Below are 13767 nucleotides of genomic sequence, written 5' to 3'. Positions count from 1 at the left end.
TGTTTAGTCCAAAAAGTTTTAACAATTACAGAGTACAGACTATAATTAACCTCTGACAAACAATTACCATCACCAAGTCCCAATAGAAACTTCAATGCTAAACTGTTGAGTTTTGACTATATGTCCGTACAGAAATGCAAAAATTTATGATGTTTTTTTAATAGAAAAAGTTTTACTTTGTGATCACTTTCTTCTCAAAAATTTAATTTATGAGCACTTGATTATTGTATATGTATCAAATTCGATCATTAACTATTAATTTTTACATGGTTATGTAATTTGTATTACATTTAATGTTGTTGTCTAATTTTCTGGTCAAAATTTCAGTCAATTATTGTAGGAATTTTAACTAGAAAAATATTTTTTTGACAAGAGTTTTTTTTTTTTTTGAAAACATTTTTTTGACAATAGTTAGAAAATACCCTTTTAATTAAAACATACTCCGTATTATTTTTTTCGTTGAAATTTCGACAATAGTTGGCCGAAAATTTGATCAAAAAATTTCGACAATAGTTGGCCGAAGTCTTTAAAATTTTTGTCTAGAAATTGCTGTAAAAAGTAAATTGTGAGTCGTCGTGTCAATCTTAAGTTCTCAACCTTATCTATACACTCTGCGCACAAATTATAATTTCGATTTTACCCAAAAAATAATATGACATTATCTTTCAAACACAATGTAAAACAGAACAAACAAAGTAAAAAATAACACGTAGTATATTATTAATTAATCATATTTTTTTAAAAATAATTTTGCAGCATAAATAATATTTTCTTAAGTGAAATAGAGAACTATAAAGATGCCACATGCTTTATTCCTAAATAAAGTAAAACTATTACATATGAAATTATCAAAAAGAGGGAGAAGCCATGTAAGCATGTATCCATAGAAGGGAAGGAGAAGTACTCTTTTTGAAACAGAACTAATTTCATATTTCATCCAACATTTTGCTATCTAGTTTATCCACTATTAATTTAATCACATTATGTTCATCAACTTTATAAAGTTGACTAAAGTTCCACGAGTATATTAATTTTAGTTCACTTTAAAATATATTGGAAAAAAAAAGTTGAATAAGCTATGGAATTGAACGCGAAAATGCAAGTAAACTATCCAACTCAAAAAATACAATTAATTCTTTGAGCAAACTAAATCCATACCGTTAAACCAAATATTCTAATTACTCTTTGTAAAAATGCTGATGTGCATTTAAAATTTAAAATTTATTTGTGCTAACACCGATGACCTTAATTAAAAAAAATAATTAAATTGAAAGGAGCCGATGTGACTGCATTCACCCCCTCCTTCGTCTCCGACAAAGATGAATACAGATGCCTCTTCTATTTAACTAGAGACAAGCCACCACCACAAGGATTCAATCCTGTGACTTTCCCTAAAAAAATCACAGGAGTGTCATCTGAACATAATGTGTTTGGCCTGTTATTTTGATTTAATTACACAGTTTTAACTTATTTGATGGGTTAATTGATATTTCTTACATTTAGACACTTCTCTCACTTTGAATAAATTATTATTATTATTTATTTAATTAGATAGAGAATAACCCTGTTTTAGGTAATTGGTCCCCATGGCTATGAACTATGATGCAGGGTAGCTCAAGGGAAGATCTTAGATAGTAATTTTAAATGAAATAATCATGTGACCTATCACCTAATAGGGAGTGATTAAATTAAGTTTATAAACATTCTCTCATCAGGGTGGTCCAGGCACCACTTGATTCCTACCTACAACAAAAGCCTTACCAATTTTCCTGCTTCTTGGAAACAGAGACCTCCAAGCTACCTTTTTTGTACACAGATTCCATTTTCCAGCGATGTTTACTTTCATGGCTAAAAGCTCTCACCTTTTCTTCTTCCTCTCATTCTTCTTCTTTCTGTTCTTAGTATTATACTAATTACTGTTTATACTTTCCACCCCCATTTCTCCTCCTCTGTTTCTTCCTTCATCTCTCTTCTTCTGTGGATTCTTGAGTTGAGTTTTCACTTCTGCCCACCAAACAATTTCGGTTTCTATTGCTTCCTTCTTTCAACTGTAAGTCTGCACATTTACTATTTTTTTTTCTTTTTTTACTACAAATTGCCGAATCTGGGTTCGTATGCATGTGTTTTGATCGGTTCTTCTGGGTGCATTTGGTGTGGCAAAATTGAATCTTGAAACCCAGATTTTTTTGGGATTTTGCTGTTTGTTTGGTTTATGGGTTCTTCATTTCGAGGTGGGATTTTTGGTGGGTTCTATTGGGTATATGGTTTGATTTGTGATTTTCTGGTAACTGTGCCAGATTTTGTGGTCAAAGTCAGAATCACCAAATTCTTTGAAATGGAAATTTAATGAAATTTTAATCCTGGTTATCAGGCTCAATGATAAAGGCATTTAGATTCAAAGTAGATTTTTCTCTCTGATCATTTTGCAGCCCTTGATGTGGGAACTGGGAAAGAGTAGACTTGTTTGCACAGTAGTGTTTGGTGAAATTATAATTGTCAAATTTGGTTTAGTTTCACATTTTTTCTTGATCAGTCTTATAATCTGCCTTCACCTAAGTAATCAAGTGGTTCTCACGAATGCTAGATGAGATCAAGATTCTCATATTACTTTTTTTTTTTTGAAAAAGCTATTACTTATAATCATGTGATATGTTGGTCTGCAAAAGCTACCCCTCAGATGAGGTGGATGGATGACTTTTTGCTCTCCATTCATCGCTGGCATGTGGGACTAACATGAATTCTTCATGGTGGAGAGAGTTAAGTGACAATATTTAAATTATCTTTAGAAAAAAAAATTGGAATATGTTGTTAGCAGTTACTTTCAGTGAAAACAGGAAACATTATCCAAGAATTAAAGCTATAATAATGTATAAATTCTGATAATTTGTTCCCCCTCAAACATCGTTTTCATGTTGTTAAAAGTGTACTTTACCCTGATTAACTGCTTTACTTTTTGTGAGAATGGGATTGTCTAAAGCATGATATTCCATTATTCCCCACTTATCGTTTTAGTTTCCGTTTCATTTTCTTGGAGGAAATTTTCTTACTTGTTCATGTTTTGCATCTGCAGGTTGAGCTTCGTGTTTGATGCTTGCACTTTTAGTGGATGAAATGTTATAATGTCTAACCTTTTCGGTTTAATGGGATAACCTATCGGTTCGTCCCGTTGTGTGCATGGGAAGCTTGTTTGAACTAGTTGATTTTGGCGAGAAGGGGATGGCTAGGAAGTTCGTTTCTCACAAGAAGCAGGGTGGCAAGTGTTTCCGTTTCACGCATCTGACACTGTTTATGTCTTTGTGCCGAGTGCTAATTTAAGGATATCTTCGACTTCTCTGCAGGTTTGGAGGCTCCTCGAAACAGTTTGGACCTGCCAGTCGAGGTTTCCCAGAGACTTTGCACTGGAGGCAATAATAACATACTGGTAAAAGTTTTACAATTTAGTATTTGATGTTAATTGTTTAAACCTATATCCATTCTTCCTTGTTATCATAATAGGTTATTTGGATTTCTTAGTTGCCCTAATAGTTGCGTGATTTGTGCTGCTTTTTGTTTATCTTCTTGATTGCTTTATATGTCCAGTGTACTTATCATATGACAAATGGATGGTCTGACAAGAACTCGTATACGGCTGAGCTTCCGATTAAAAAGCTTATTAATGAGGAAATAGGTAAAAGACCAAACAAAGGACGGAATGCACCTAGTGTAGTAGCCCGTCTGATGGGAGTGGATACGTTACCTTTAGATTCAAAGCCCGCTGCAAGGCAGAACAAGAAGAATAACGAAACGAAAATAAGCAACACTTTCAAAGAGGAAGAGGACGTGAGAGAGGTCCCAATTGATCGCGTCACTCTCACAACAAATTCCTTGAGGCATAAAAAGTTGAGTTCTTTCGATGGCTATGAATACTGCGATCACGACAGATGGAGTGATAGCAGCTTGAAGTTGGAGAAACCTAAACCCCGAGAACACCCTCAGGAGGAGGAATTGCAAAAGTTTAAGAAAGAATTTGAAGCATGGCAAACTGCGAGGTTCAGGGAGTGTTCGAAAGTCGTTGAGCTTGACATTCCTCAAAGCCAGTGGCTCGCACAACAGAACCTTACCAGGGAAAAGATGGCTCTTTATGCGAAATCTACGAGAGGGATAGTAAAAGAGAAGCCTACAGAACTGAAAGCGTATAAGATGGATACTGATCCCCAAGAAAGGAGTAGTTTACAGCACCAGAAAAACAGAAAGGAAAATTATGCAGACGAGCAAAATAACTCATTTTTTCTCAAAAGCATAAATTCGAAAACAGAGTTTAAGGAGAATCAGAAATTTGAGAAAGTCTCAGCTCCCACGAAAATTGTGATTTTGAGGCCTGGTTTTGATGATTTTGACACCAAAGGTGCATCCTGGGCAAGTTCTCCAGGCATTTCAGAGGACAGAGGTAGTATGGAAGATTTTCTTGAGGAGGTTAAGGAAAGGTTGAGGCGTGAAATGCAAGGCAAGAGTTCCAAGAGGAGCACTATTGCCAGAGGAGGAGGAATTGAAACTCCATATAGTGAAAAATCACCAGACGCAAGGCAATTAGCTCAACGCATTGCAAAGCAGGTAAGGGAAAGTGTTACTCGGGACCTTGGTGTGAGTTTGCCTCGCTCTGAATCGACAAGATCATACAGAAGTGAAATTCAATTTGACGGGACTGGTTCTCCTGAGTTTATTAACAGAGACACGAGGAGATTCTTGACAGAAAGGTTGAGGAATGTCCTAAAGGAAGAAACTTGCCGTGATATCCCCAGGGCTGTTCATGGATGCTCTAGATTGGGACTATTAAGTAAGGAAAAGATGAGAACAGAAGAATCTAGTGGCACTAGGAATGCAGGAAGCAAATTCAGCCACTGGGACGAGATGAAAAATAAATCAGATATGCAAAGCAGTTCTTTCAGAAAGGATAATGACGACGATGATGATGATGATGTAAAACTTGAGGCAGAACTCTCTCCTCGGAACCTCATTCGGTCTTTGTCCGCTCCTGTATCTGGAACATCATTTGGAAAGCTTCTCTTGGAGGATCGCCATATTTTGACAGGTGCCCATATAAGGAGGAAACATGAAGCTATTGAAAAGGTAACTTTGAATGCTAAGAAACGGAGGAAAGAGAAGTTCAACCTCAAAGAAAAAGTATCCAGCTTCAAATACAGTTTCATGCTCAGAGGAAAACTTTTTGGTAAAAAACTTCCATCACTGGAGGAATCGCATGGAAATAAACATAATTTCAATGCACCACCAACTGTTACTATGAATCTTTATGAAAGACATGTAAGAGTTGAAATTTTCCTCAACCTTTTTCTATCATAGAGTAAAAGTTGACAACAGGATCAGTTCATCCCACCCATTATTAATATATATGTTCATAACCTGTTCAATTATAGGAAAATTCCACTGAAGTGCCACCAAGTCCTGCGTCTGTTTGCAGCAGTGTTAATGAAGAATTCTGGAGGCCTGGAGATAATTTCAGCCCAGCTTCGACTCCAGATGTCCATCCACTGGATGAGAGTGACATGCCTCGTGTTTTCCGAGAGATCAGCTCCAATCTAAGTGGTAAGAGTTTTGCAATTGCCTATTACATGAAATTCTTGACGTTCCATTTAAGGTTGATTCCTGCATGACTAGTCTTACTTACATGTAACCATTGGAGCTCTGTCTGAAGTCCTGTACTTCATCTTTTTCTTTACATATTTAAATCTTTCTTATCAACGTCCATGAATTCAGTGTTAAACTTTGTTATATTTCATCCAACTGATATATGATACATGATCTTTTATAACAAGAAATAACCACATAATCCCCTTCAGTGACTTAATTGTCAATAATTTTACCTCTCAACTGATCATAGTTATGACCAAGAAGAGGTACCTTCAATTATGATCGTGTAATTTCTAGAATATGATAGGAATATTGGATTGTACTATTGTAGCATCCTTGTTCATGTCTCAATACTAAGATCTGATTTTGCATGATATGGTTAAGAGAGTTAAAAGAATTTTTCATTTACAGAACTGCGGAGGCAATTGAATCAGTTAGAAACTGGCATCCCTGGAGAGGCCGTGATTGATGACCAGCCTCTCGAGGATGAAATGATGGAGATAAAGGACAATGCTGAAGCTTATATCAGGGATCTGCTTATTGCTTCTGGTCTGTATGACGGTTCATGTGATAAATACCTATCAAGATGGGATCCTCTTGGAAAGCCTATTAGCAACCATGTTTTTGAAGAAGTAGAAGAATCTTACAGGCAGAAGACAAAGGGAAATGAAGGGTCTGTAAACGATCAAGGGGAGAAGTTAAATCATAAGCTGCTATGTGATTTATTGAACGAAGCACTTTCGAGCTTGATTGGGGCACCTTTGACAACGTCTAGATTCATGAAAAAGGCGACTGGTCCTCTGCCTCGACCTCCACAAGGAAGGAAGTTACTGGATCGTGTCTGGGAAATGACCCGAGCTCAAATTTACCCAGCAGCGGACGAATCTTATTATTCCCTCGACAGTATAGTGGCACGCGACTTAAAGTCCACCCCGTGGACTGGATTGATTGATGAAGATGTGAATGTTCTAGGCAAAGATATCGAATCCCAGATAACTGGAGATTTGATTCAAGAAATTATAAAAGATATGCAACCACTGTCGTGAAGGAAAGTTTTGATTCGAGCTTTTGGGGCATGCAGTGTAAGTAAGATATGTTACATGCTGATTTTCCTAAGGCATGGAGTGCTTGTAGATTGCATAGGCAAAAGCCAAAAGGTTTTCCATAACATGATAGGTTTTTCTTCTTCTTTTTTCATTTTTATTTGGTGTGGGGTTATTCATTGTATATGAGGTGATCTTATTAATTAGTTCAGCTTGAGAAATTTTAACTTCTTTTCTTTCTGCAACAAAATAATCTTGTCTTCATAGTGAATGGAAAAAGTGATTATTCCTAAGCTGATAGTTGGACTACACATTTATGTTTATATATTATATATTTGAATCTAAGCTGATAGTTGGACTACACATTTATGTTTATATATTATATGTTCAACATCCAAATGATGATAAAACTCTACTTCTGTATATGTCTCATGAAGATTCAATAATGCTTCCTCGACGATAGAAGTTCTTGGTTAGCAAACATCCTAGTACGATAGGTTTGCATTTCGCGATCTGGTAGATTGTTGGCAAGGATACAAGATCAAATCCTATCAGGTTCAGTACATTGTGGTTGAGTAGATTGTTGGCAAGGATATACAAGATCGAATCCTGTCAGGTTCGGTACATTGTGGTTCAGTAGATTGTTGGCAAGGATACAAGATCAAACTCTGTCAGCATCAAAACTTGATGCTTTCTATGGTCTCTGGAAAACCTTAAAGTCCACAAATTGATGCAGCAGTACTTTTGACTAGATAAGCCTGCAAATGAATGCATTATACTGTGTCTTATTTTACATGATAATCACATTGTTGCAACTGTGCATAGTATAACACAAAGATCATGTCCCTCATACCAAATATGTATATCACAACAACATCAAATATTACATGAATTGTACACTAGTTTGTAGTTGCCCAGAATGTCATCTTCTACCAGATAACTCAATAGCTTATTCAGACAATTCAAAAGAATCTCTACAAATCACATAATCTTTCTTCACATTCCCACCTTTCAGCAAGGTGATCTCCTGCACCCATAGTAGAAGTGGCATTCCTGGACGACCTTCGTGTAATGCTAGTATATATGCTATTGCCTACACTGTCATCTTGCACCAGATAAATCGATAGATATTGATCGGAGCTAAGCTTTGTAAATTAGGTCAAAATTTACAATGTCATCTTCCACCAGATAACTCAATAGCTTCTTGATTATAGAATGAATGTTCTCCCCAGTCATAATGATGTTTCTGCAGTCTCTCGAACTCTTGCCTACGGGTTACTTCAACGTTTTGCCACTCTTCCCACCTTTCAGCGAGCCCCTCTCCTTCCAGCATCCGTACTACCATTGACATTGTTGGACGGTCTTCGGGTGATGCTAGGCTGCATAGTAATGCAACCTGAATCATCATCTCCACTTCTTGGATGTCGTAGTTCTCATTCAAGTTACGGTCTACAATAGCACCGAGCTTTTTCTCTCTCTGCAGCTTCTTGACCTTCATGACGACATAGATGTGGTAATTTCAGCAGCTGATACTAGAAGAGATCTAACAACAAGAAAACCACTCCTGCAACTCATGGATCACGGCATATAGGACAATTATCAAGGTCACTCAACTAGGCTTTGATACCATGTTATAAACTAAGATTAGGCAAGGCCACTCAACTGAGTTATAATGCACATGGACCAAACCACACTAAAAGATTGAATCCAATCAGTTAGCTAGTCTAACCGATGGCCTTAAAAACTCATGTCCTCTCTTATATTTTCAATGTGGGACTCTTAACACAATGTATCCTCGAGTAACAAGACTATCACTTTCTATCTTTGCTTGTATGACAAAATATAAAATGAAGTTGTGAACTTACATAATCAAGCAATAAGACATCATCTTCTTCTTCAGGGCGAGCGAAATCGATTGCACGTTGACCAGTTACAAGTTCTAGTAGCATGATTCCATAGCCAAAAACATCAGTCTTCTCCGACGATTTTCCAGTAGATAAGTATTCAGGAGCTATGTGACCCATCGTACCACGTACTTGAGTCTTCACATTGGTCTGTCTAACATCTACTAACTTTGCCAAGCCAAAATCACCAACAATGGCTTCAAAATCTTCATCCAGTAACACATTAGCAGCCTTAACATCACGGTGAATAATTTTTGGGTTACAATGTACGTGTAGGTATTCAAGTCCACGTGCAGTGCCCAATGCCACGTTCTTTCTGGTAGGCCAATCTAGGACAGACTCCCCAGATTTAAATTCTGAAATCATACCAAATCTTATGATACAGGAAGCAAAATTTCATTAATAAAAGAACAAGCAAAATTCTGAAACCGTATTGAATCTTATCAGATATGTTTAGACTACACATAAAACAAAATTTTCATTAATAGAAGAAGACAAGCAATGAATTTGTACATTTTGCATGCCTACTTTAAGAGCTACCCATCATTTTCTTAATTCATCTTTTGCATACTCTATATTCTGATGGCGCTATTAATACTATTAAAGATAAGGTCAGTAGGGGGCGACCCCAGCCAAGTTGGTCAAGCTGTTGACTTGTAACCACAACGGGAGTGGCCTATTAGCCTTCTTGGTTTGAGCTAGTCAGCTATGGGTAACTTAGGTTGGTTTGCCTCCTTGTGATCCTTTGCCGGCTAGGGTCACAAAACGGGGTTTACCCAGTGCACACCCTCGGGTAGTGGCTGCGGGTTTCCCTCGTCACCCAAAAAGAGATAAGGTGAGTATAAATATCCCAGAAGTGAGCAATACATTGGTTACTGTAAATACTATTGAGTTACTTAGTAAAAAAATAATACGGAGTAATAAACATGAGAAACAGGAAACTTTAAAAAGCTGGAAATAATCAACAACCAAAATTGAGAATATCAATTAAAACCTGAGCAGCTTTAAGAATAAATAGAAGTACCTCGTAGACAGTAAGCAACACTTAGATTCTTCATAAATGGGTATACCAGAAGGCGCTCCGTTGGTGTGGTGCAAAAGCCAATGAGACGTAAGATATTCCTATGGAAGGCCACACTTATCATCTCAACTTCACGCTTAAATGCAGTATCTCCACCAGGACTCTGGTAATCTGTTAATCGTTTCACAGCAATTTTAGTATTATCTGGAAGCACCCCTTTGTATACCTTACCAAAACCGCCCTGACCTAGGACATTCTTCTCATTGAAATTGTCAGTAGCAATTTGTAACTCCGTCCATACAAATCTCTTTAACTGACCAAATTCAAACCGATCGTCGCCTTCCCCTGAAGATATGAAGCCAGAAACTATCAGCATTTTTTCGGTCGAAAACAATGTCCATGAATTAATAGAGATTCCTGCTCTAAATCAACAGATGAAAGAATAGCTATACAATGGGGGTTTTAATCCAAGTCAAACAGCTAATGGTGGTCAAATAAGCCAAAATTGGTTGATAAGCTAACTATGTTACCAAATAAGACTAATATCCAGGATACCAGGTCATTTTAATGATAGCTAAGTCTAGAGCATAATTGACACAAACCTGGGACATCTACAAAGACATCATGTTTGTAGTATTTATGTCGATCCCTCCAGAAAAATAGTGGCAAGCTAACAAGAAGAAGAACAGCAATAAACCCACCAACAATCCCTACAATCATTCCAGTTTTTGGCTTATGTGAAGCACCTGCAAAGACAAAATTAACTTGTCAGAGAAAAATATAAGTACTAGAGACTAATAACGTGAAAATAACTTTTTTTCAGATTCATCATAGGACCTGTTTCTGTATTAGAGACTAATAAAGTAATCCATTAAATAGATATAATATTGCACCTTAAATTACCTCCACTATCAGGTTCACAATGATGACTCAAATTGAAGCCACAGTTTAAATGGTTACCGGTAAAACTAGACAAAAAAAAAATAAAAAAAAAATCAAGTCACTTAGATACAAATATTGATAGATACCAAAAGAACAGCGTAGATATCATATTAACAAGCAGGCTCTAATTGATTGCCCAGCCTTCCAGGAAATGGTAAGTGGTAAACATACTTGTATTTGGGGACTTGAAACAAACTCTCAGGTATTTGGCCAGTAAGACCATTCGAGTCAAGTTGTCTGCAAAGAACGTTTCAAGAAAGTCATTAAATAAAAGAGTAGCTCTACTTAGAATTGAAATTCTCCACTCTCTTTGCAAGACATTTATTGATAATATTTCAAACAGGATTAATAGCTTACAGATTAACTAAGCCTGAAAGGCTCGAAAGTGATTGAGGGATTGTTCCTGTAAGATTGTTCTGACTCAAGAACCTGTTTAACGTATAGAAACATATTTCAATCTCCTTAAGACAATAGAAATAGTGCATATGAAAGCTAGGCTCTATTGGGATCCGATAGCATTGCTTACAAGGACTGTAGACTCTTCAGATTGCCAAGAGAAGATGGTATTTCTCCAGATAAGCGGTTACTTTCCAGGTTCAGCATTGTCAAGCTCGTCAAATTTCCTAATTCATCAGGAATCGTACCAGTTATTCCATTTCCTTGCAAGGAACTACAAGATGAAGATGTGCAATTTATCAACCAATGGAGTGGGAATTACGTTAGTGAGCTAGGGCAGGTATCCTGCAGCAAGGCTAGTGACATACATAAATAGATATACATGTATATTAGTAGCCACCGAAAATTGTATGCTAACAGTAATGGTTTTCCAGTGCAAACTGGCAGGCCCAGGACTGGAACGAACTCATTTCTAAGAAATGGCGAATAGCATAAAGCAATTCAAATGCAATCAGAATCCAAATCAACCTGATTAACTTACAGTGTAGTAAGCTTCTTTAAAACCCCTAATTCTGGAGCTAAAGTGCCCGAAAACCCCATATTAGACAATAATCTGCAAAAAAAGAGAGTGAATCATAACATTAATGAGTACGGAGCACAGCAGTTTACAAATAGAGAAATTTATATACCATCACAATGTGCTCATGAAGAAAGAGGAGATGTAGGTGCGGGTAACCCCAACCAAGTTGGTTAAGGATATAGATGTGTAACCCCAAGGTGACGAGTTCGAATCTCAGCCTTTTTGGTTTGAGCCGGTCAGCTATGGGCAACCTAGGCTGGTTTACCTCTTTGTGGTCCTTTCCCGGCTAGGGTCACAAGGATGGGTTTACCCAGTGCACACCCTTGGGTAGTGGTTGCAAGTTTCCCTCGTCACCCAAAAAAAAAAAAGAGGAGATGTAGGTATTACATAAAAATGTTACTTACACCATGGTGACATCTTTATTTTCATCACATCTAATTTTGAACCAAGTGCATGGGTCAACTTGATTTCGGTCCCAATTAGGAAGCTGATTATTTGATGCATTTAGCGATATCTTCAATGCATACAGTGCTTCTCCTAATTCATTGCATAATTGTTTAGAAGTAGAAATTTAATATCATAAAGTTAACAGAAAAAATTTATTAAAGAATTAGTGTGAGCAATTGAATGGATGGATTTATGAATATAATTAGTATGCCATATGACAACAGTTAAAGAACTTCATAATTCATTCCAAATTATAATGCACGAGTCATGGAAAAAATTTGAATTTGATCATATTATACTCACTTGCACAGAGAAAAATCACATTGAAAGTATACTATAAAAGGAACAAAATCTAAAACTGAGCAACTGACTCGCTTTGCTGTTACAAGCTCCACGTAAGGTGTATAAGAGAATTGAAGGCAGCAATATCTGTCTAAGAGGCTCAACCGCTCAAATTGGGAAAAGATTATAATATCCTCTATTGCTAGAACCGTAGAACCAGCAATGTCCTATACAAATTGAGCTAACAGGATGCCAGGATAGACAAAAAAAAGCTGAACCCTGCTTAAATTTATCATATGCTGTATTTACTGCTTCAATAACTAAAAAAAAATGCAAGTAGTAGAGTACCTTGGGGATCGGGCGACACAAAGGACCACAGGCACACTGATATTAGTATTGCAAAGAACAGCTCCATCTCCAAAGATCACATTTTAAAGCTTTAAATAAATAACAAATTCCAAGTTATTAGTGCATGAATAGACAGCAATTACCATAAATATGTAAATGACAACAAAATTTGCTACGAAGAAAAGTTATTAGTCAGATGCACAATTATGAACAAAGGAAGCCCGATGCCACCCAAGAAAAGCACAAGCCAGGATTTTGTCAATATTCATCTTACATGGGCGAAAGGATAAAAAGAAAAGCTATGTCAATGCCAATCCAGCAACTTTACATACAGAGTATATACAAAACAGAAATCGATAATCAACATATAGATGCAGCATATACACGTTCGATTTGTCAAACTCCATAGAGGATAAGCAGCAAGAAGCAAGAGAAACCAAACAGTACAGAGCTTTAAAATAGCTACAGAGTTGTTACTTCTAACTACTTTCCCAAACTGGAAAGGTCTTGAACAAATCTTCAATACAGAACTAGTATAGATAATTAGATATTAATTAAGTTTGCATTAATAACCATACTCCTGCCTTCACAATTCTACTCAGTTCTTCCAAGAAAACACACTTATAATGCATTGAAAAAGCAAACACTTAAGCAAACTCAGCTTAGTTCATAGTCTCAGTAAAAATCAAGTCTTTAAACCACTTTCAATCACAAATTCCCATCCCTAAACTCATACATGAACCATGAGATACAGTAGGGGTAAAAAAAAAAAAAAAAACAGCCTTTCGGGTCAGAAAAATATTAACCCAAGACCGAATTTTGGGGAAGAAGACGGAATGCAGTTAGCATCAAAGTATGAATATGAAGAAGAAGAAGTCAAGTGAAAGTCTTACCAGTAAAAACGAGATGAACAAATTCCAAAAAGGGCACTTCTTTATGCGAATTGACTGTAAAAATGAAGTTAGTATTATTGGAAACCAAAAAACAAACATATCCTAAAACCTTAGCAACTATTGCAGGAAATGAGGAGGAGAAGATTCACAGAGCAGAACTGTAAAGAACCTGGCGGGCGTGGCTGGCGGGCAAGGGGAGTTAGGTTGGAAAGTGGGCCCACTCTGCAGCGTTTTTCTCACGGAATTTTTATCCTTATTGGCAAAGAAAGAATCAAATTCGTATGTT

The 13767-nt window shown here is 36.7% G+C and overlaps 2 protein-coding genes across 6 annotated transcripts; one reads left to right on the top strand and one right to left on the bottom strand.

The window, feature by feature from the left end:
* The first annotated feature begins 1722 nt into the window (after positions 1 to 1722).
* LOC116013448 lies at positions 1723 to 7031 on the top strand. Of its 2 annotated transcripts, XM_031253212.1 has the most exons (7): positions 1723 to 2050; positions 2628 to 2756; positions 3071 to 3253; positions 3339 to 3421; positions 3580 to 5298; positions 5412 to 5580; positions 6037 to 7031. In XM_031253212.1, exons 3-7 carry the CDS (start codon positions 3175 to 3177, stop codon positions 6669 to 6671), a joined length of 2685 nt encoding a protein of 894 aa, XP_031109072.1. In that variant the 5' UTR covers positions 1723 to 2050; positions 2628 to 2756; positions 3071 to 3174; the 3' UTR covers positions 6672 to 7031. The 2 variants fall into 2 exon arrangements, with proteins under 2 accessions (XP_031109072.1, XP_031109071.1); XM_031253211.1 differs by lacking the exon at positions 2628 to 2756.
* Positions 7032 to 7395: 364 nt separating this feature from the next.
* LOC116013449 (probable LRR receptor-like serine/threonine-protein kinase At5g10290) lies at positions 7396 to 13767 on the bottom strand. 4 transcript variants are annotated; one of them, XM_031253214.1, is made up of 13 exons: positions 13651 to 13767; positions 13482 to 13535; positions 12589 to 12677; positions 11916 to 12048; positions 11473 to 11544; positions 11062 to 11205; positions 10893 to 10964; positions 10707 to 10772; positions 10497 to 10561; positions 10196 to 10339; positions 9597 to 9938; positions 8534 to 8928; positions 7396 to 8160 (listed from the first exon to the last, which is right to left on the bottom strand). In XM_031253214.1, exons 3-13 carry the CDS (start codon positions 12653 to 12655, stop codon positions 7843 to 7845), a joined length of 1818 nt encoding a protein of 605 aa, XP_031109074.1. In that variant the 5' UTR covers positions 12656 to 12677; positions 13482 to 13535; positions 13651 to 13767; the 3' UTR covers positions 7396 to 7842. The 4 variants fall into 4 exon arrangements, with proteins under 4 accessions (XP_031109074.1, XP_031109073.1, XP_031109076.1 ...); XM_031253213.1 differs by lacking the exon at positions 13651 to 13767 and having other exon boundaries at positions 13482 to 13634; XM_031253215.1 differs by lacking the exon at positions 13651 to 13767 and having other exon boundaries at positions 8098 to 8232; positions 13482 to 13634.

This window comes from Ipomoea triloba, chromosome 3 (genome assembly GCF_003576645.1).
Source record: "Ipomoea triloba cultivar NCNSP0323 chromosome 3, ASM357664v1".
NCBI lineage: Eukaryota > Viridiplantae > Streptophyta > Magnoliopsida > Solanales > Convolvulaceae > Ipomoea > Ipomoea triloba.
Note: the sequence above shows the minus strand (reverse complement) of the source record. Positions and strands in the feature narration are given on the sequence as shown.

What these genes read in the sequence shown, in the direction of transcription:
- LOC116013448 (XM_031253211.1), top strand. Translation starts at nt 3,175, where the DNA reads ATGGGAAGCTTGTTTGAACTAGTTGATTTTGGCGAGAAGGGGATGGCT. An exon ending in TGAATCTTTATGAAAGACAT is followed by an intron (nt 5,299 to 5,411) that starts GTAAGAGTTGAA and finishes GTTCAATTATAG; the next exon opens with GAAAATTCCACTGAAGTGCC. An exon ending in GATCAGCTCCAATCTAAGTG is followed by an intron (nt 5,581 to 6,036) that starts GTAAGAGTTTTG and finishes TTTCATTTACAG; the next exon opens with AACTGCGGAGGCAATTGAAT.
- LOC116013449 (XM_031253214.1), bottom strand. Translation starts at nt 12,655, where the DNA reads ATGGAGCTGTTCTTTGCAATACTAATATCAGTGTGCCTGTGGTCCTTT. An exon ending in CTTTCAGGCTTAGTTAATCT is followed by an intron (nt 10,773 to 10,892) that starts GTAAGCTATTAA and finishes CGTTCTTTGCAG; the next exon opens with ACAACTTGACTCGAATGGTC. An exon ending in TTTCAAGTCCCCAAATACAA is followed by an intron (nt 10,562 to 10,706) that starts GTATGTTTACCA and finishes TTTTTTGTCTAG; the next exon opens with TTTTACCGGTAACCATTTAA.